This window comes from Ambystoma mexicanum, chromosome 1q (assembly GCF_040938575.1).
Source record: "Ambystoma mexicanum isolate Mex_15411 chromosome 1q, UKY_AmexF1_1, whole genome shotgun sequence".
NCBI classification, from domain to species: Eukaryota; Metazoa; Chordata; class Amphibia; order Caudata; family Ambystomatidae; genus Ambystoma; species Ambystoma mexicanum.
Genome location: NC_090922.1, coordinates 37,199,115 through 37,220,543, shown reverse-complemented (window position 1 = coordinate 37,220,543; position 21,429 = coordinate 37,199,115). Strand labels below are relative to the sequence as shown.

Genomic DNA, 21,429 nt, shown 5'->3' with positions numbered 1-21,429 from the left:
CTAAAGAGATCAGAAGAGCTGCATGTGTTTGAATTATAATAAGGTGCAGATAGCTTGAGTGGACAAAGCAAATTACAGATGTTGGGGATTTTATTTTTAAAGGTTGAATGAATTTTTGTTGAAACAATCCTCTAAAGTTACAATGGCCAAAAGAGAAGTATGGTTTTCTAAGGTACAGAGTATTTTGAATATCTGTTTTGCAAATTAGGATTGTGAACAATTTGGGTACCAAAAGAGATGTTTCACTTCATAAATGCCACTACTCCAGAACATATTTGCAGGTTTAAGCTTACTACAGCGTTCACCATTTGGATGTTTTCCTCCCATGTCCTTTCAGCTCCTCACATTTCCCTCTTTAAAGCAAAGATTTGGAGTTCACTATTTATTTATTATTCAGGAGTTGTGTGCTAACTATTTTATGTTTTAGAGGTGCAACCGTTTCAGTTGTCTGGCATATTTGGGTAGGAGGAGTAGTAACTAATTCATCAACACAGAATATTTTCTGTTAGGTGGGGTAGTTGGACATCAGACTTCAAAGCATGATGATCTCAATACATGATTCTTCATTGAAGAGTATTTTTGGAATGGGAGTCTTTAACTGAATACCAAAAGGGATCTAAGTTGAAGTAATGACAGTAACAATTTTGAAAGTCCCAATATTCCAACCAGTCAACCCAAGCCATGTGTCTGAAGAGGGGAGAAAGAGAAAGACCAATTTTGAGAGATTTACCAAGTTGACTTGCTAGGAAATCAGAGGAATCATTAAAACAGAAGTAAAAATCTCCTAAAATGAGTGAGACAATTCTGAACACAGTATGTAAAATAGAAAAAGTTACTTGAAGTAGTGACTAACGTACCTCCTAGTGCAGAGTCCCCTTTCCGCCATACATATGAGACATTCTATCCATTGGGACAGAAGCACTTTTTGTAATTTTACTAGAGGGCCAGTGCATGCGTGGCTTTAGCCCCGCATTCATGTGCCCGGTCACACACTTCACCCTTCAGTCCTTTTCGATCGCAAAGGTGTGAAGGAAGTTGGCAACTAGAGGATATTTATTTTATTTAGCAGGGAGGCAGGCGGGCGTTTGAAAGAAAGAGGATGCTGCACTAGGAGTAGGTTAATCACTACAGCGAAAAACCTTTCTTAATCATACGTCCCGTCCCATTTCCTCCCTACTTAGTAATTATGTTCCAGTGCTTGGAAATCTCCCAGAGTAGATGGATTAACTCTCCCCATCTTTAAAATGATTTCTGAGGAACTGCTTGGCTAATCTGCGCATCAGCTCTAGAACTAAAATCTAGATAGTAGTGTTTACTGAAGGCAGATGGGGAAGCCAAATGGCTGCTCTAGATATTGGCCCCCAGGGTACATATCTGTGAAAGACCGCTGAAGCTGCCTTTGCAGGCACCAAAGAAGCACAAAGACCCTCGGGTGAAGGTAAGCCCTGAAAAGAATGCACGCCTACGATGCAGGAGGGTATCCATCTTGAGATAGTATACTTAGACGCTTGAACTATATCTTTGAATTCCAAAGTAATAAATGGGCTTCAAGACTCTCTGTAGAGCTTTGTGCTATCTATGTAGAACTTAAGCGCTCCTTACGTCCAAATTATGGAGGACACTTTCAGCATCAAAAGATGGATGGGCAAAGAAAACTGGTAAAGCAATGGTTTGAATGATATGAAAGTGACCAGGAAAGAGGGATGGGTGCAAAGGATTACCTTATCGTTATGGAAGGGCTTAAAGGTACATTGGCAAAATGTACATATAATTCCCAAACTCTTCTTGCTGAAATGATAGAGACAAGAAAAAGAGACCTTCCAGAAAAGTAATTGAAGGTCAGTGGTGGCCATGGGCTCAAAAGGTTTATGACATACTGTGATATTCACTACATTAAAATCCCCATTTAGCATGAGAGGGCTTTAACAGGCTCATAAAGGCGTTTCACCACCAGATTTGACAGGCTGAAGATCAGAACTTAAATATGCCCCAACAGCCAAAAGATAAGTCGTAAAGGAATCCATCTGAATCCCTGTGGCAGCCAGTTCCATAATGAAGAAAAAAACATTATCTACAGAAGTTGAAAGGGAATGGATACCTTGGTCTACGGTATCCAGTTATAATATTGAAAAAAAAAAAGAAGTCGAATGCAAAAATGTCGAAACAAATAATGTTGAAAAAAAATTTGAATGTGTTTTTTTGTTATTTGTATGTTGTTTTTGGGTTTAGCTAGTAAAAATAAGCGGGGGGTTGGAGGGGGAACCCCCCCATTAAAAAAAATAATAAATAATTGAAAAACATTTGAATTTTTTTTTCTACATTCTATTTTTGCAGTCGGCATTTTCACTAATAACCTTGGTCTACACCAGTAGGACAAACGGTTATTTAATTTGTTTTTATATTTGGCTTGCACAGAAGGTCTACCCACCGCTTGTATGACGCAAAGATTATATTTCAGAAAGCCCTAAGTGAGCGAAATACCTAAGACCAGGTACCACGCTGCCAAGTTTATAGGTTATGGGGAGGGGTACTACACTAGACTGTGGCTCTGGTAGAGGAGGTTGAGGATCTCTGGTAGATTTGTATTTTTGTTCATAAAGTGATTACGCTCAAGCGAACTGACGAATTTGGGGTGGGGGCACAGACCGAAAGACTTCAGGTCTGAGAACCAGAACCTGGCTTGCCGCCGTGGTCCTATGCATACCACTACGCAGTGCTTAGGCTCCCTCAGCTTTAGAAGTGCCCAATGAATTAGTGGCAGTGGCAGAAAGGCTAAATGAAGACATTGTTCCAGGATATTTCCAGAGCGTCTCTCAGAGCCTGGACACAGATACTCCATCGGGGCATACAAAGGAAGTTTCTTGTTGCCATTCATTGCAAATCGATTTTTTCCCCCCAGTCCTAATAAATTCACAGTTGATCACTTTTGTGCAACTGCCATTCATAATTCACAGTCACGAGGCAACAGTCTGCCGCCGAATTCGCCAGACCCGGAATATGGATCTCTTGTTGCTATATTCCACTCTGGATTGCCAACTCCCACATCCGTACCACCAGTAGAAATAAGGGGTTCGATCTGGAAGAACATAGTAACTGGGATTAGGTGGGAGGGAGAGAGAGAAACGGCTGAAGGCAAAGACATTCTGGCGCGAGGAGTCAATTCAACTCTTGGGCAAATGGATCCCTTTTCGAAAGAAGCTCTAGGCACCGATTTAGGTCTGGTGCCAATTGGTATGGGAGCAGATGATGTGGTCACATTCTGAGGAACTGCCATTTTGAAAGTGTCTGTGGTAATGTGCATCACAGATTGTTCTGCGGAAACAAGTTGGCCATTATTTTGGAGGCCTTTGTTTGATGTTTTGAAGCATCTTTAACTCTATTTGAGGGATCCTCAGTGAAGCCGTTTTTTCTGGTTTTAGGGCGAACTTTTGACCTGGTGGTCCTTGCAGGACCCTCGGCATGCCCAAGATATTACTTCTAGCCCCCATTTGGGGATCCCCAGATTTTACAATGGTACTTTTAGCCCTATAAAGAGGATCCTCAGCCTTCCCAGTAATTAGGTTAGCCCCTATTTGAGTAACCTCAGGGATGCACACCAGGTACTTTTAGACCCAGAGAGGAGCACCCAGTAGCCACTACAGACCCTTACCTCGGGTGGGCTTTGGTAGTGCTAGGGTCAATGTGACCCCTCCTGCCCGATCCAGATACCACTGGAAAGAGGTCACCTGGCCGGGTTACCCTACACAGAAAAATATACTCACTTGATATAGTGTTTTTCTTCAATACATTTCCTCAAGTTATGCGGGAGGAATGCGGTGAGGAATGCAGTGAAAAATGCCCTCCAACTTAAGAATTCTTTTCTCAATGCGGAACCGACAGCAAGTCGCAGTAGAGACAGGAATTCTACTGGTGTTCAGATCCCAACACTAGAGGCAAAAGGTTATGGGACTCGCCGGGCCACGTACGGACACCAACAGAGGACCCAACATGAATCATTTAAGCTCTGGCATACGAAAACTAGCAGAAAGTCAAAATGAGATTCGAAGAAAAAATAAAGCGGGGGGAAAAAAATGCAGAAGAGTAACTTCAGGGTAAATAATTCACGTTTTAAGCTGCATGTCTTACTGGGGGCAAGTAGTATGTATTCCGGAAGTACATCAGTTGTAGATAAAACATTTTCATTTAACTTGCCAACATAAAAATAAATTAAAAAAAAAAAAAAAAAAAAACACCCACATTCAGAAAAAAAACCTTTTAAAATTCAAACTTCAAAAATTGGGAGCAAAATACTTCCAAATCTTATCTGGAGCCCTGGCTGTGGTGAAGAGACTCTGCCCTTTGCCAGTAGGTGTTTAAGCAGGAACGATAAAAGAAAAGAAAAATGATGCCCAAGCGTATCAGAGGAGCGGCGGAGCAGCAACATTATGGATTTGTAATTCTTTCATTCACACACCGTTTCTTTGTGCACCTCGTACTTCTAATGTATTTGGCCATCTTTAGAATCTCGTATTTTTTTCCACTTTGGTCATTGCTTTTAAATGAGCACGCGGTGTGTCCCCCTCATCTCTGGTTTCGTTCCATGTTTCCATTCGTTCTCAATAGAACATTCTTCTCACTAACCCCTAAACCTGTGTACGTCATCTCGATCCTTCCACTCCCTCCTTCTTAGCTCCTACATTTTGGAATTCTGTATTTCTTGATGTCCGTATTTACTCCTTCTCACCTTCATTCTCCTAAAGCGATTTTGACGTCCTCTTAAATGGTTCTAGGTCCGCTCATTGCATTTCTTTTTTATTGTGCTATTCGTCTTATTGTTCAGCACTCTGTGGAAAGCGCTTTATGAATTCAGTAAAGTGAAACAGAGGGTTCCTGTGGGCCACCATGGCTATCTCCGAGCAGTTTCTCTTATCAGGGCCCTCCTTCCATACACAGGGATGTGCCTAACACACAAGAATGAGGAAGAACAAGAGGGCTCACTAGACTGGAATGCAAATACAGAAAAACACGTTGCCTGAAATAGCTTAATCATTACGACTGATCTTTACAGCCCAGTACAGAGCAAGAGGACAGAGGACACCAGGTAGGCGAAGAAAGAAGGAGGGTGTGACACCTACAAAAGTCAGCTGAACCACCAACTGTAGTTTAAAATTTACAAATACTATGTTTACCCAGGCACCCAGACATTTATACCAGGATGGACCCGGAAGTTGCACATAGTATGACCATGGAGCACAGGCCCAGATTACAAGTGGACTGAAATCACAGTACAACGGTCAGTTGGATTGTGATAAAACTTTATAGTGACCAGTGCAAGATAAAAATGACTAATCATTTACCCATGTAATCCGGAAACCACCCTTTGGAACTGTGGTGCCACTACAGACTCCAGCCAACATGGTCCCTTACACCCAAACACCCATCAGAAGCAAGGTACCCTAGATCAAGGTTTCCTCAAAGACTGACTAGGTCATTCTATGGTCATTGAACAGCCTTCCTCCTTGAATAATCAAACAAAATCAACCTACATTATAATTGTTCTTTTATAAATGCGCTAAATACCAGAGGTACGTTTTTAAGCGCAGGATCGGGATTCGAACCTGCGCTGCTGCTCCGTTGTCTTGCTTCCAAGACAAACGCATTGCCCCCGAGCCACCTCACATTCATCCCAGCACGAATAGGGGTGCATGATCCTGCTGGCAAAACTACACCTGCTCAGTGGTCAAAGTGTACAAAAATAATTAGAGGACTATGTTCCTTGCTGGCCTGCCCCAGCTCCTCACAAACCCCATCACCACGCCCCCACCCACGTGCAATCCAAACCCCCAAACTAACACACCTTCTGTTTAAGGGAATGTTGAGCGCAGCGCACTTAAGTGCAAGTTTCAACTTTTTCCTACATTTTATTTTAAAACTAAACCATTCCGTAACGGTTTCTTTTTAAAATAAATGTATAGATGGAGAGGAGCACTGCTCCCAAGCGCTCCTGCTGCCCTTTACGACAGTGTCGTAATGTGGTAGATTGTTGCTGCCATTCATCTACACACCCAGACACTAGTGGGCTTCTAGTCCATCGAAGCCCCCACCTAAACATCTGGTTTCTGGACCCACTAGCTCCATCCCACGGCAGACCACCCCCCCCCCCCCACCCAGTAACCATGCACACTGCTACTTCCAGAGGCAGCGTTTCCTCCTCACGATTCTTGCAGGCATATTATCCCACCGGCACCTTCTCGGCAGCGTGGACTTGCTAGCATTAAGCAGAGTAGGTCACAAACGTAGATAACGGCACAAATAACGTCCAAGTGGGTCACGGATTACTAGACGTGCAAATGTGGAATGCTGTCTAAAATATCCATGTAATCCTTGGCTCAAATGGAGCCTCTTAGGGTAGGGTTACTCTTTACATGTCACCAGAAAAGCACACAGATCAAAAGTATATTGCAGGTAATCTTTTGTAAAATGTTATTTTTCTTTTTTAATATTGCACAACTTTTAAGACTCATTACAAGGCCGAGCCACGGTAATTTGGAAAGGGAGGTCATTGTGTGTGGGGCAATTGTCAGAACACACCCCATCTGCGAGGGGGAGATTTCTGCCTGAAAGAGCGTTGGGTGGCGAGGGAGGGGACTTCTCTCAGAGGAGAAGGATGAGCGAGCAGTGGAGTGACTTTTCCAGGGCAGAATGCCTCTCGCAATCCCCTGGGGTGGGGAGGCATGCTCTGTGTTGGTGACACCGGTACTGTGAATTGTACACTTGCTGTGTGAGCAGGGTGGCTTGGGGAGGCACAAGGAAGTTGACCCAGTCACTGGGGCCAATGCCTTGATAACAACAGTCTGCTGAACCAGTGAGGCATCCTAGGAGAGGCTCGATTTCCAGGCGCAACGTCGCAAGCAAGAGCCATGGCCCTTCATGGAGAGCAGGTGGAAAAAGCAGGGGCGTATGAGAACAGCCCTGTGTTAAGCAGAGCAAGAGGCACTGTAATGACGTAGTGCCTGGCGCAGGGGAAAAGAGGCGCATAAACACAGCCCATCGATGCCCCAGAGCAGTGGTGAGGAGTGGCCAGGGAGGTCAGTCACCCAGCCCTGAACATCACAGGCAGCACTCCAGCGAGGAAGGACCACTGTGGACCGACCAGCTTGCCCTAGGCGCTGCTCAGGCACACCTTGAGGGAGGGAGAGCCGGCCCCACTGCTGGAAGATCACCCACCCTGCCAGTGAAAACTAGAACATTGCCCATTGTATCTTCAACTGTCGGGTGGTGTGGTTTCTTCTTTGTAGTCAAATTGCTGATGAAAACAGTTTGTTATCAACCAATACCACAGCAATTTGTACAGGTGGTCCTATAAAAACACACATCTCCGCACTCTAGCTGCTTTGGATGGGGGTGGAGAGCAGCAACATCTTATGTAAGTATCCCGCGAGCTCCGATACAGACCCGTTTACATTTGTAATGTGCGGCACTAGGTCTGTGTTGGTTTGTGGTCTAGGGCCTCAGGGTGGTGACCCACTCCTGTTCGTGTAACTCTTCAGAAGGTTGCCTTATCCAAGCTGTACCCCCCCCCCCCCCCCACACACACACACACACACACACCCTCCCCCATCCCCCTCCCCCTCCCCCTCCGCCTCCTTCCCTTCCCTCCCTCCCCCCTTCCCTCCCTCCCTCTTCAAGAAGACTGGATGGAGTTAGCAATTAGTGTTCCCAGTCGGTGCTTGTGGCAAATGCTGGTCAGTGGGCAGAGAAAGGAGACTTGGACTACACATACCTTTTACAACCACAAAAGCTGCTGGAGACTCCAAACTCCTAACCCACACTTGCTCACAATCAGAAAACGAATAAAATACATGGTGCAATGCTTCACTAACAAGGATTTCTGGAAGTAAGGATGCAGTTCCTGACAGACTGCTCAAACACTGTGCACCTCGTAAAAACAAAAAGGTAATGGTGCTCCAAGTAGCATGCACCAGGAAAAGAAACTGAAAGCAAACTCACAAGGGCCAATACTTCAGACCCATCTTCTCAGATCTCAAAGCGTTTTAAAGCCCGCCATCATTATGGAGATACCATAAGGCATGCTCTATTTCAACACTATGGCACCAAATGAACAATCTGAAAACCTCATTTCCCTGGATGATCACAGTATTGCACTGCCTGGTAAACTATGTTCCGTATTGCACTGCCTGGTAAACTATGTTCCTAGCAAGCTATGAGAGTTGAAATGCCACCTTCCGTTGCCGCCCATCGTCCTCTGCCTGCTCGCAACCACATCTTTCCTACCTGATGTTCCAACTTCCCTCCCCCTCTTGGGCCAGAAGGTCAATTTTATGTGCATTAAAAATGACCAACAAAATAAATTGACAGGTAAGGGCCTACAAAACAAGTGTGTTGGCCAGAGACCTTGACCGGGTTGTGCTTTAGAATTAAACCCCCAAAACCATGTTATGCTCCAAAAGCAGTAGAGCGGGTACGCAACAATTTTAGATTGGCTGATCTTGATGTGGGAGCCAAACGCCCGCCTTCTCTACTGACAAGCCAATCGGACTAGAGCACCACAAAAAGTATTGCAGCCTCAAACTAGTAAACATCCCACAGACAAAGAAAGGGAACCTTGACTACTGCCTATGTCCCCCAAGGTAACAAACTATTCTCAATCATCGAGAGCAAATGGCTGGAACTCAGCAGCCAAGACCCTGCATTGGTTTCTACAATATTAAACGACAAAAGTGTTTAGAGTGTTTCTTCACCATTATATTTTGCCTGGAGTAGGCCTGCATTGTCCCTGTGGATGTGAACCTGCATATCCAGCCTGTGCTTCAGGCAGAAATCCGCATGGCCTAGTCAAGCTTTCCATTGGCTGCAATGTTTCCAATCGCGCCAGGGTGTTCCCAGGAGGAAGGTAGACAAACTCGGCATAACTCTCAGCCAGTTCACGAGATAAAATTGTCCTGTAATGCATTTGCCCAGATAATGGCTGAACAAATGCTCCAGTCTGTATGCCTCCCCCCACCCCATCTAACCCCCCAAAAAATGTCTGCTGAGCCTATACATGGGCTTGGTAATGACAAGTTTAAAGTATTGCACCAGCAAGCTTTATCCACTGTAGAAACAGCCAGTACCAGCATTTTCTCCCTAGGGGAAACCCAGCTGCCAGGTTCTTCACGGTAGACGCCTGCCTTGTGTTCCTAAGCGCACACAGGTTCTGTTCTTGCTGGGCTCCGCAAGGTAAAAGGGCTGCAGGGCCATGCTTATACACGCATTATAAAGTCAGACCTGTTCCAGTTCAGCTCCTCCACTCAGCACTGCCACTTTCTGCCCAGGTGAGGGTGGTCCGCCATTAGTAGGATCTCTGATAGAGAACCATAAGAATAATCAGCAAACTAGTAAAGTCTGCAACTTGGCCAACGATCGATCAAAAATGCTTTACTTACCCAGTGCTTCCCTAATTTGAGCCAATGAACCATCAAGAGTGGCCTACTCAAAATTCGTTTGGTCCCTTGAACCTTAATTGCTCCAATTCATGAAAAATTCACCTTTAAGGCTCAACACGGGCTTCTGATGGAGACCATTGTCAAACTCAAACCCCTCTACATCATCCACAAAACAACTCCTCCTCCACTATATTCAAGAAGGAAATGAAGACAGCCTCCAACAGAACAGCCCACAGAACAGCTCCAATCATCCCAGTGTCTCGTATCAGTTCCCAAACTTTGCCAACAACAGATTTGTGGATAACCTTTGTATTTCAAGCCCAGGCCCTCTTAAACTCCACTTCTAGCACCAGAGAGGGGCCTGGCTGACCTTTTCGCATTTTGGAAACAGCTTAAAAAACTCCACCTATCGACCCTCAAAAAACGCAATACTGTACAATGAAAGATGACCCTCGTGCGTGTCTACACGTGACAAAAGTTGACACTCGTCACACCCCTCGTTTTATTTCTCCCACTCAGGCATGCGAGCAGATTCCTAGATGAGCATGTTACAAATGCCAAATAAATGTTTGTTTGGTACATAGGCTATGCCCCGTGGGTATATAGGCTTGGACCTGCTGGCCTCTACAAAGTGATGCTTAAAACTCTAGAGGGCATGAGGCAGAGTGCATTGGTCTCGATCACCCCCCCCCCCTCCCCCCGCCCCCCAGCCCACAAAAAAGTTGTAAATAGACCCTCGTCTCCAATACATAGTTACAGCGCCCACCCATTGCCACAGCTGTGCTATTAGGCGTTTCACTGCTAAGCTCCCGACGTGGCAACACCATCCACCATTGAAATATGCCAGGCAACACCAAGCCTGGGCTCTGCCGCCGGTAGAGAATTACTCCGGCTTTGCCGACATTTTGTCTTCCAGCCTGGGCCAGCAATTAGCACACCTGCATGTACAAGGCAATCCTCGCACAGACCCACCCGATCGGTGAAACCGACACAAGAGCCGCGAGTTTCGCAACCCCCCAGGTGCGAGCCAGGGGAACCTGAAAAACGAGACTTCCGACAGAGCATCTACTCCAGTGTTTGGGTTTCTGTTAACAAAGGTCGTCTTGGAAACCGCTCAACTAACTGCTCTGCTACTGAACGACCACTTGCATTGCATCAGTGTATCGTGAACATGCGCCTAGACAGGCACCCACGGGTGGGAAGGACAAGGGGCAGCGAAAGGGGGTCAATAAAGAATTCGATGCAGCGTTGACCCTCCCCATAATGCCACACAAATATGCACTGAAACCTGGCCAAGTCGGAGGAGAGCCAATAAAAGAAAGGCGCGGCGCCTTTGTGCTGGCGTTTATGCAAAGCAACGATTTTTTTTGCTGCCTCTATAGTGCTCAATGTGGTTATTCAGCCCATGTAGAACCATTACTAATTTCGTAAAAGCAGGTCACCGAGGCACTAGGAGAGTAAGTGCTTCACCCAGAATGACACCATGTGTTAAAGGGTGGGGAGGAGAGATCGAGGGGTTCAACATATCTAGAATGCAGATCCAAACTATTCTGGGGTGTGTCAGGTTGTTAGTGAGGGCTCTGCAGCCCGCCCACATTGTTGTGTGGGCAGACCGCCGTTGCGGTCTTAGTTCCCCGGACAAGGGGAAGTGACGTTGGGCTAGGGAGGGGGCGGGGAAACGTTGGGGCAGTTCCTGTAAGAGCGACGAATAAGGAACAAGTTACTTACCTGTAACTGTTGTTCTCCAGCATGGGTCTGGCATGGATTCACATGCTCATGAATATTCCCCGTCGTCAGGCTGGGAATCCTCGGTAAAGAAAAAACCAGTATCAGTTTCGTTTCTGATCTGTCTTTCGTAGTAATAACCAATCACTGGTCTCTGCGTCATACTGACCACAGCCAATGACTGCCCTCTACCTAAGCACCGCCTCTGGCAGCCATCTTCAGATTTGGAAGCACGTGAAGTGGCAGTATGACCAAGTGAAGAGCCGCAGAGGGGTAGGCGGGAGGGTTCGCATGTGAATCCATGCCAGACCCATGCTGGAGAACAACAGTTACAGGTAAGTAACTTGTTCCTTCTCCAGCATGGGGTCTGGCATGGATTCACATGCTCATGAATAAAGAATACATAGCAGTACACACATGCACAACCACGGGAGGTGGCAAAGGCTCAACATTAAGCATCACATCAACTCAACATTAAGCATCTTACCTCCTCACCAGGCTCACCTCAGGCGAACAGGTTGCGCAGCACTGCTTGGCCGACCCTGGACTCCTCCCTGGAATCCCGGTCGACGCAGTAGAATTTCGTGAAGGTGTGCGTCGACCTCCACGTAGCAGCCCTGCATATGTCCAGCAGGGGCACACCAGATAGGAACGCCGTGGTAGCTGCGATCGCTCTGGTGGAATGGGCTCTCGGACGGCCAGGCAGCGGTCGGTTTGCCAACCGGTGACAGTACATGATACAGCCGGAGAGCCATCTGGAGATGGAAGCCTTCGAGAGAGCCTTCCCCTGATTGACAGGTCCAAAGTTCACAAAGAGTTGTGACGTCTTCCGAAAACCTTTCGTGCGGTCCACGTAGAACTTCAGCGCTCTAGCTACATCCAGCGAGTGCAAAGTCCTCTCAGCCGGCGACGAAGGCGACGGGAAGAACACAGGTAACACCAAGGGTTCGTTGAGATGAAAGTCCGACGGTACCTTGGGCATGAAGGAGGGGTGCGTCCTGAGCACTACCCTCGTGTCGTGGAAAGTCAAGTACGGGGCCTTGCAGGAAAGGGCCTGGATCTCTCCCACTCGTCGTGCGGAGGTGATGGCCACGAGAAAAGCTGTTTTCCACGATAGAAACTTCAACGGGGCCGAGTGCAGAGGCTCGAACGGAGGTCCCATAAGTTTGGTCAGCACCACGTTGAGCTCCCACGCCGGGGCCGGAGCCTTCACCGGCGGGAACGATCTGAACAGTCCCTTCATGAACTCTTTCACCAGACGATGAGACCACAAGGACGTCCGGCCCGTGGTTCTGGTGTATCGGGAGATCGCAGCAAGATGAATCTTGATGGACGCGTGTGCCAGACCAGCTTTGGCCAGCGTCAGCAGGTACGGCAGCACTTGGGGAGCCGTAATCCGTAGAGGGTTAATCTTCTGTGCGTGGCACCAGACAGAAAACCTCTTCCATTTGTGTCCGTAGCATTTAAGAGTCGAGGACGCCCTGGCCTTTGCAAGAACCTCTCTGCAATCGGCCGGTAAGTCGTATCCTCCAAACTCTAGCGCTGCAGGAGCCAGGCCTGCAAGTTCAGCGACTTCGGGTCGTGGTGGAGGATGGCGCCTCCTTCCCTGGAGAGTAGATCCGCGTCCGCCGGCAGCTTGATTGGCGGGGACGCCGACAAGTCCAGAAGGTCCGGGAACCATATCTGCCTCGGCCACGCAGGTGCGACGAGGATCATCCTGCACCGTGACCTCTTGAGCTGGTTGACGAGCCGGATTAGCAGAGGCAAGGGAGGGAACGCGTAGAGGAACAGGCCCTCCCAGGGGAACGAGAAAGCATCGCCCATGCTCCTCGTCTGGGGAAACCTGCTGGCGAACCTCCGGCACTTGGTGTTCGTCGCCGTCGCGAACAGGTCGATCTGGGGTGTGCCCCACCGTCGGAAGAGGCGATCCACCAGATCCTGCCGTAGTTCCCACTCGTGGCACGAGCGCAGCTCCCTGCTGAGTGAGTCGGCGATGGTGTTTTTTATCCCTGCCAGATGAAACGGCACCAGAAGAATCCCTTGGGCGACGGCCCAATGCCACAGGTCCTGCGCCTCCTTGGACAGCGCTGGGGACCTGGTTCCGCCCTGTTTCCTGATGTAAAACATGGTGGTGGTGTTGTCGGTGAAGATCCTCACCACCTTGCCCTTGAGGGACGGAAGGAAGGACCTGAGGGCCCAAAACACTGCACGGAGCTCCAGGACGTTGATATGCAGGGACTTCTCCGTCGGGAGCCAGAGTCCCCTTGCGTGCAGGTTTTCGGTGTGCGCTCCCCACCCTTCTAGGGAGGCATCCGTGGTCACAGTCACCTGGTGGGCTGGGGTCTGGAAGTCCATGCCCGCCGTCAGATGCGCGCGGGTGCCCCACCACCGTATCGCTCGTCGGAAACTCTCGTCGAGCTTGATCCTTTCCTCGAATCTGCCCGTCGTCTGGATCCAGCGCGCATCCAGGAACTCTTGCAACGGGCGCATCCGGAGCCTGCACATGGGAATGAGGTAGATGCAGGAAGACATCATCCCGAGGAGGGACTTGATGGACCTCACCTTGGCCGCGTCGGCCACCAACATCCGTTGCACCTTGCCCAGGATGGTCCTGGTCCTCTCCTCCGACGGGGAGGCCAGAAGGGACACTGTGTCGAGCCTCGCTCCCAGAAACAGTGCGACTTGCGCGGGCACCAGGTGGGATTTGGCGTAGTTCACGGAGAATCCCAGGTCCGTGAGGAGTTGGACGGTCCTTGCCGTGTGGACCACGGCGAGCTCCCTCGTCTTGGCGCGGATGAGCCAGTCGTCCAGGTAGGGGTAGACGTGAATCCCCTCGCGGCGCAGCTGCGCCGCCACCGGTGCGAGGCACTTGGTGAAAACCCTGGGTGCCGACCGCAGTCCGAAGGGAAGGGCTTTGAACTGGTAATGACGCCCTTGGACCACGAATCTGAGGAATTTTCGGTGCCCCTTTAGGATGGGAATGTGGAAGTAGGCATCCTCCAAATCCAACGACGATAGGAAGTCTCCTTCCTCCAGCTGACCCAGGACGTGCTGGAGGGTGACCATCCGGAACTTCTGCGCCTTGATGAACTTGTTCAGGCGTCGCAGGTCCAGGATGGGGCGCCATCCTCCCGTCTTCTTCTTCACGAGGAAGTAACGCGAGTAGACTCCGGAGCCCCGAAGCCTCTTTGGGACGAGTTCGATGGCGCCCTTTCTGAGCATCGCCTTTACCTCCAGGAGAAGTTGAGGGACGTGAAGTTCTTTCCTGGCCACGGGGGGGACGCGCGGGCACCTTCTTTGAAACTCGAGCGCGTGGCCCCGGGCCAGGGCGTCCAGCACCCAACGGTCGGTGGAGATGGACTCCCACACGCTGACGAAGCCCGCCAGCCGGCCTCCCACCGGGGTGCTTCGGTGGGGGCCCGACCCCACGGCCGGTTCAATCCTGCTTGGACGCGGCCTTGCCGCCTTGGCCTCCTTGGCGACGACGGCGGGGTCCGCCAGACTTGCCTCGTCCTCTGTAGGCCTCTTGCGACGACGAGCGGGCCGCTTGACGGTAGGAAGCGAAACCGCCGCCGGAACCTTTGGAGGCGCCCTTGCCTCCGCCGCTCCGAAAGGGCGTCCGCCGTTGCTGCAGTACTCCAAGGGCCCGGGCCGTCTCAGTATCCGCCTTGATGGCCTGAAGGGAATCGTCCACTGTCTTCCCAAACAGGTTGTTCCCGTCGAAGGGCATGTCCAGGACCCTGGTCTGGACGTCCTGCCGAAAGTCCGTAGCCTTGAGCCATCCGCGACGCCGAAGGCAAACGCCGTTGCCCATCTGGCGGAACCCAGTGTCGGCGATGTCCGTCGCCACGGTGATGGCGTGGTCCGAGGCCACCTCACCTTCCTGCAGGATCTCAAGGGCCTCCGCCCTCTTGTCGTCCGGCAGAAAATCCAGCAGGGGAGCTATCTTGTACCAGAGTTCCCTGTCGTAGCGGGCCACGATAGCCAAGGCGTTGGCCGCTTTAATCGTCGTCGCCGCCGACGAGATGACTCTGCGCCCCATGGCATCCAATTTCTTTCCCTCGCCGTCCGGCGGGGAAGTCGACGTGGAGGCCGCACCCCCCCCCGCTTTCTTCCTGGCTGCCGCGGAGACGACGGAGTCCGGGGTAGGCTGCGCCCGGAGGCATAGGGGGGCCGAGTCCGGGACCCGGTACTTTTTCTCGTACCGGTCTCTTTTCGCTGGCGTCGTGGAAGGGTTCTTGAGGAGGGAAAGGCCCTCATCCCAAATGTCGTCCAACAGAGGCACTGCGAGGACCGTCTTCCTCTTGGTCTCGCGCCGTTGGTAAAGGAAGCCTTCCTTTTTCTTCTCCTCAGGGCAGAGTTGGAAAAGCTCGGATGCCCTGGCGATCATTGAGTGGAACGATCCAATCTCGTCGGGCGGAGAAGCCCTGGTGGGAGGCGACGACGGAAAATCCTCGTCGTATGCCTCGTCGTCCGTACCCGTCGCTGCCGTGTCAGTCCCCGTATCATCCCCTCGGGTGGACGGGGAGGAGGGCTGGACGGGGCGCGACGGTTGAAAAGGAGGCGGTGAATGAATCCTTCTTTTCTTGGTAGGGGGAACACCAGAAGGTCCCGGTTCTGGATCCCCCGACGGGAGAGGTTCCTCCGTCGGTAACGGTAGTCTCGTCCTTATCTCGGAGCATAAGGACTGTATAGCCAACAAAATGGCCGCTGAGTTGTCTTGCGGCGCTGGCAGAGGGGAATCCGACGGGCGAGCAGGGGCCCCGTCGGTATCCTCGACGATGTCGTCGTCGTCACCTGCGTCGGGGCCCATTCCGACGGGCTGGTCTTGTTCCACGCCTAGGCCGTGGCTTAAGACCTCGATCAGTTCCTCTTCTGAGGTTGAGGCCGAATCTACGCCGACGCCCTGCCCCCCCTTCTTCCCCACGGAGGGTTTCACGGGGGTCCTATCGATGGGCACGAAAGAAGACTCCCTCCGAGGAGGCAGGGAGATTCTGGGCCCCGAGGCCGCCACCACTGGTGCAGCCTCCACAGGCTGGGCCAGGGCCGCCGCGACCGTTTCGATAGAGGGCTTGGTCGAATGGATCAAGGCCTTCACCACCTTAGGTGCGCTCACCGCCTTATCCTTGAGGGAGGGGGCACTGCCACGCTCCTCCTCTGCCTTAGAGCTCGACCGGGGTCTCTCCAGGAGCTTCGCCGGGTGCTCGGCCTTCCTCTTACCCGACCCAGAGCGTTGGCTCGTGGTTGATGGTGCCGGGGAGGGTGCGCCCTGCCTGGCGCCCGTAGAGCCCGACCGTTCGGCGCTCCCGGTGCCAGCGGACTCGCGGTGCTTGGCCTTATGTTGGGCCCCCGTCGCCGGGGCGCCCTCAAAGGTCTTAGAAGACCGCTCAGATTTCTTCTTCTTCTCGCCAGACGGGCTCTTACCCTCCAGCCAGCTGGCGAGACGTTGATGGCGGTCCTTCATGGTCCGTTCCGACATGTTGCCGCAAAACGCACAGTCCTTCTCCACGTGCGTCTTGTCCCCATGAAGGCAGTAAAGGCAGAAAGAGTGTTCGTCCTCCTTGAAGACGTTCTGCAGCTGGCATCCAGGGCAGGCCCTGAACAGCTTTCCGGGCGTCGAGCTTCCCTTCTCCTGGGCCATCTCCGAGACCGGGCCTGAGAAGCTTCTGGAGTCCTCCGAAGCGTAGCTCGACGAAATCTTCACCCTTGAGGGGCACAGATGAATCCGACACGGGTCCCCGTTGATCGGATGTAGGATCGGTGGAGCTTGAGGCTCTTTTGACCGAAAGAATCGAAGTTTTTGTGAAAAAGCGCGAAAAAATAGCACTAACGCTCGAGAGCAATAGCACGAGGATCCCAACACATGAACGTGCGGTAAAAATCTGAAGATGGCTGCCAGAGGCGGTGCTTAGGTAGAGGGCAGTCATTGGCTGTGGTCAGTATGACGCAGAGACCAGTGATTGGTTATTACTACGAAAGACAGATCAGAAACGAAACTGATACTGGTTTTTTCTTTACCGAGGATTCCCAGCCTGACGACGGGGAATATTCATGAGCATGTGAATCCATGCCAGACCCCATGCTGGAGAAAGAGGTCGTCTGCATCCCGGCTCCCGTGTGACCTTTGTTCAAAGCGGTTTACGGGGCCCGCGTAAAACCCAACATTTGGCGACGAGGGGTACATCGTACCCACTCGCACCCACAGGAGGCCCGCAGGCGAGCGGGTGCAGCGCGTCGGCGCACCTCCGCTCCAAAGGCCCGGGGGTGCCACAGAGGTCCGCGGTCGAGCGGCGTGGCGCGTCGGCGCACCTCACGGGCACAGGGACCCGCCGGATGTGCTGCAGGCACGGAGTGCCAAGGAGGGAAGCGGCCCCTCACAAACACCGCGTGGGAGCGGGAGCGTTCGCGCTCTGTGAGGCGAACGTGGGCCCGCTGGCAGGTGCGGGCGTTGGTCCCGCCCCCCCCCTCACATCAACCCGCAATCGGCGGGAGGCCCCAAGAAGTGCCAGGGACCCAGGGGACAGCTCAAAAGGACACGCAACAGCCCGTGAAGAGGCTGCACACCACCAACACGTGCTGAGGGCTACGGCACAGCACGGCAGAAGTCTGCACAGGTGTGCCTGGTGTACACCACAGCTACAGCGGACATGTCGGCCCCAGCAAGCCCCGTAGCCTCCTCATCGGACGGATCTGGAGCCGTGGCTGATGGCCCCCAACATCAGGTACCGCCGCTCACAACTTACCCTTACCGGGACCTTTTGATGTTAGAGACACATCCAACCTAGGACCCAGATGGGTCATATGGCTCAGGGATTTTAAATTTTACACGGGGGCAATCGGCTTGACCGATGACGCGATGCTGAAAAACACCCTATTCATGACAGTAGGCCCCGCTGTCAGGGACATCGCAGGCGAACTGATGAACGTAGACACGGTCACCTATGGAGAACTACATGGGAAGCTATCAGAATACTTCACGCCCCATACAAACATTGACTACGAGCGCCATGTCTTTCATACTACTAGACAGGAAAAAGGAGAGTCCCTTGATAACTTTGTGATGCGCCTACGCATCAAGTTAAAGTACTGTGAATTCCATAGGTACTCAAATGACGAGGCGCTAAGATCCCAAGTCATAGCCGGCTGCATCTCGCAGCCTTTCAGGAAGCAGCTGCTCCAAAAACAAAGGTCCCTCGAGGAAATCCTCGCACTTGCCAGGATGGAAGCCGCAGTTGAGTCGCAGCTCGACAGCCTAGGCAAGGTCACCATTCAACACCCGACACCGAATGCAGATGCCACTAACAGACTGCATACCGCGCCCTCACCGGGAGGGAAAGGAACAGACGCCACGTGCTACAGATGCGGGTTTGAGTATCCGCACATGGGTGACTGCCCAGCAGTGGTGCAAAAGGGTGCCGCCTGTGGCGGAATGGACCACTACAGAGCTGTCTGCAAGAATCCGCCGGGACAGGGACCCAGCAGACCGAGACAACAGGAGAGAAGGAGAAGCTCGCGAAACAGCCCACCAGCAGGCAGAGGAGAAGAAGACTAGACGAGACCCCGGAGAGAAGAAAAACCTCGAAGGAGCTCCTACGTCAGAGACGACAGAAGGCCACCTGACTGTCATGATCTCTGCTTCCAAAAGGCCAGGACTTACCCAACTCCCTTGGAAGCAGACTCATAACCCAGGTTCCGAGTGCCAGCCAGTCCCAATTGGGACCTTTTGGACCCTGTCCTGGCGCCAGTGGCGCCAGGCTCATAAATATGCCCAGTCCCAGCGCTGCAAGCGCCGGGCTCATAATGCTTGGGTGGACTTACCTGCAGCAGACCATGCTGCTTACTTACCTGCCAGTTGAACCCCTGATCCTCTTCTGTTTGGGACTACTTTTCCTGTTGGGTGGGGCAGGAGCCACTCCCTAGGTTCAGAACACTGGAACTCTTCTGGAAAGCAGGAATTCTTTTCTTACCTAGGCGTGGCTGTGGAAGGAGACACCTAAGCACTACAGGAGGCTATTTAAACCACACCCGATGGATGAATCTTGCTTTGCGTTATTCTGCATCCTCTGCAGCAGAACGCTCATCGTGTCTTCTGCATCTGATCCTGGGCCTAAAGGAAAAAGGCTTACCATCCTGAATCCAGTCTTCAGCAACATCTATAAAGACAAGAAAGAACAGGTTAGCACTACGGTCTTCAGTGACAGCGCATCTCTTACCTGGACCATCGGCTGTCATCAACGCCTCGCGCAGCATTCCTGCATCTGAAAGACAAAGGCTTACCTACTCTTCACGCGCTCCGGAGGTCATCGCACTGCATTCCGGCATCTGAAAGACAAAAGCTTACCAACTCTTCGCACGCTCCAGAGGCCTTCGGCGTTGCATCCCGCATCTGTAAGACAAAAGAAGGTGAGTTTAAAGACATTGGGTAACGTTAAATACTCACGTGCCATTACTCCATCCACGCCGAACTCAGTGGGCATTCCGGCATCCTTCAGCAGCCTCGAACTGGTACCTGCAAAATAAAAAGGACAGTTAGTGCGCATCGTGAAGCAAGCAACAAGCGCTTACTTACGCGCTTCCAGGCGCTTCTATTCCGCATACGGGTCCATCCTCAACTCACTTCAGCCAGTCAACCGCCATCGCCGGAACCCTGCAAAATAAGAGACAGCATTACAAAAGACTTTTTAAGACATTTGAAATATTCGGAACTCACCGTTCGTGAAGTAAACGACGGACAGCAGTCCTCTGAAGTCAAGAGGCCTGCGCTACCTATCCAGTGAAGAAACTGGTTACAGCACCCTGCCCCGAGGCAGATGGAGAGCTCGGCGTTCACTTACCTAAGGTGAGAGCGTTAACCTTTGGGGTTCTACAGGAGAGGAGAAAAGGAAAGAGATAGGAACACCCCAATAACCCCAGTTCATTAATCCCATATTTTCTATCTGCAGACATCTTACTCTTCGAGTCAGGCATACAGTGCACAGAGGTCCAGCCCAAAGAGCCAACCGGGTGCTACACATCACTTTTGAAGATACGGTAGTCGCCCAGTCAAGACCGGCGCCTCTGCGAGAATCAGGTGAGCGTTAAACTGACAGATCAAGGCGATCGCAAAGAAGACGGTTCGTCCTGTACATTGAGATGAGATCCCCGTCAGGCAGTGAATCCCAGTCGTCAGAGGACGATCAACGGAAAAAAGGGTACGTGTGGGCACTCAACGCCACAGCCACCCAACACAGTCCGACGCTCCTGTTACAAGTCAACAACACACCTTTGGAATTCCTCATACATACGGGGGCGACAGTTAACATAATAAGTGAACAGGCGTACAGCTCACTCACCAACCCCCCAAAGATCCGAAAGGCGTCAGTGGACATATACCCCTATGGAGCTACAACCCCGCTCCCATGCAAAGGAACAATATCAGCATGGTGCGTGCACAAATCGCAAGTGGCAAAGATCACGCTACACATCCTGAAGACGGAAGCCAACAGCGGGTGCATCCTCAGCTTTAAGACAGCCGTCGAGATGGGTCTGGTGCACATCTTGTACCAGTTTATGGCCCATAAATATTTCACCAGACCGGACGCCATTGAACAGACATTCCCCAATCTGTTCAAAGGCCTAGGAAGAGTTGGATATAGTGGCAGAACAAGAAAAGCAGTTACCCGAAATCAAGAGCACCCAGTCCTGACCCGCCGCCCCCCCCTCCCCTCCTCCGCGAACCCCCTCCTTTGGATTTTGGGACTTTGGAAGGAGAAACACACCATTATAAGTCCCTGAAAGCCTACCAAAAACCGGTCTAGGTGGACTTCTCACACATGGCCATGGGAAATTTGGGGTCTCTGAGAAAGAGCTCTGGGGTCCTAGTCTTTTTACTAAAGGCTCACCTCTTCCAGTGCACAGATATCTGCATTTGTTGCACTCCAGGATTCCACCTTCTGGTTCCGACTCATAATATTCCCTCTCATCAAAAGTGAGGGTTTGAGGAGGAGGCCCGTAGCGCAAAGACAGGTCATCCCTGAAAAAAGAAAACATGTTTAGCTTGCTTTCTATGAAGGTTTCATGCCAAGAGAAAAACAATAATGCATGCTATAAGCACATTTTTAAAGCCGAGGGCACAACGGGAGGAGTTATACAAAAGGTCACTCACTCACTTGACTGACGATCTAATGTGTCGATACTCGCCCTGACACAAGGCATTGGTTCTGTGCATTTCTGCCAGAACACTATTGAAGGAATCGCTAGAAAAAAAAGGGCAAAGTCCCAAGCAATATGCATGGCAACC

At 51.2% G+C, this 21,429-nt stretch overlaps 1 protein-coding gene across 1 annotated transcript in view; it reads right to left on the bottom strand.

Moving 5' to 3' along the window:
* The window catches only part of MARVELD3 (MARVEL domain containing 3), a 134,953-nt gene that overhangs the window by 86,686 nt on the left and 26,838 nt on the right, over positions 1-21,429 (bottom strand). The window contains exon 3 of the mRNA XM_069635466.1: positions 21,032-21,162. Within this exon, the coding sequence (XP_069491567.1) occupies positions 21,032-21,162 (131 nt within the window). The remainder of the gene's footprint in view (positions 1-21,031; positions 21,163-21,429) is intronic.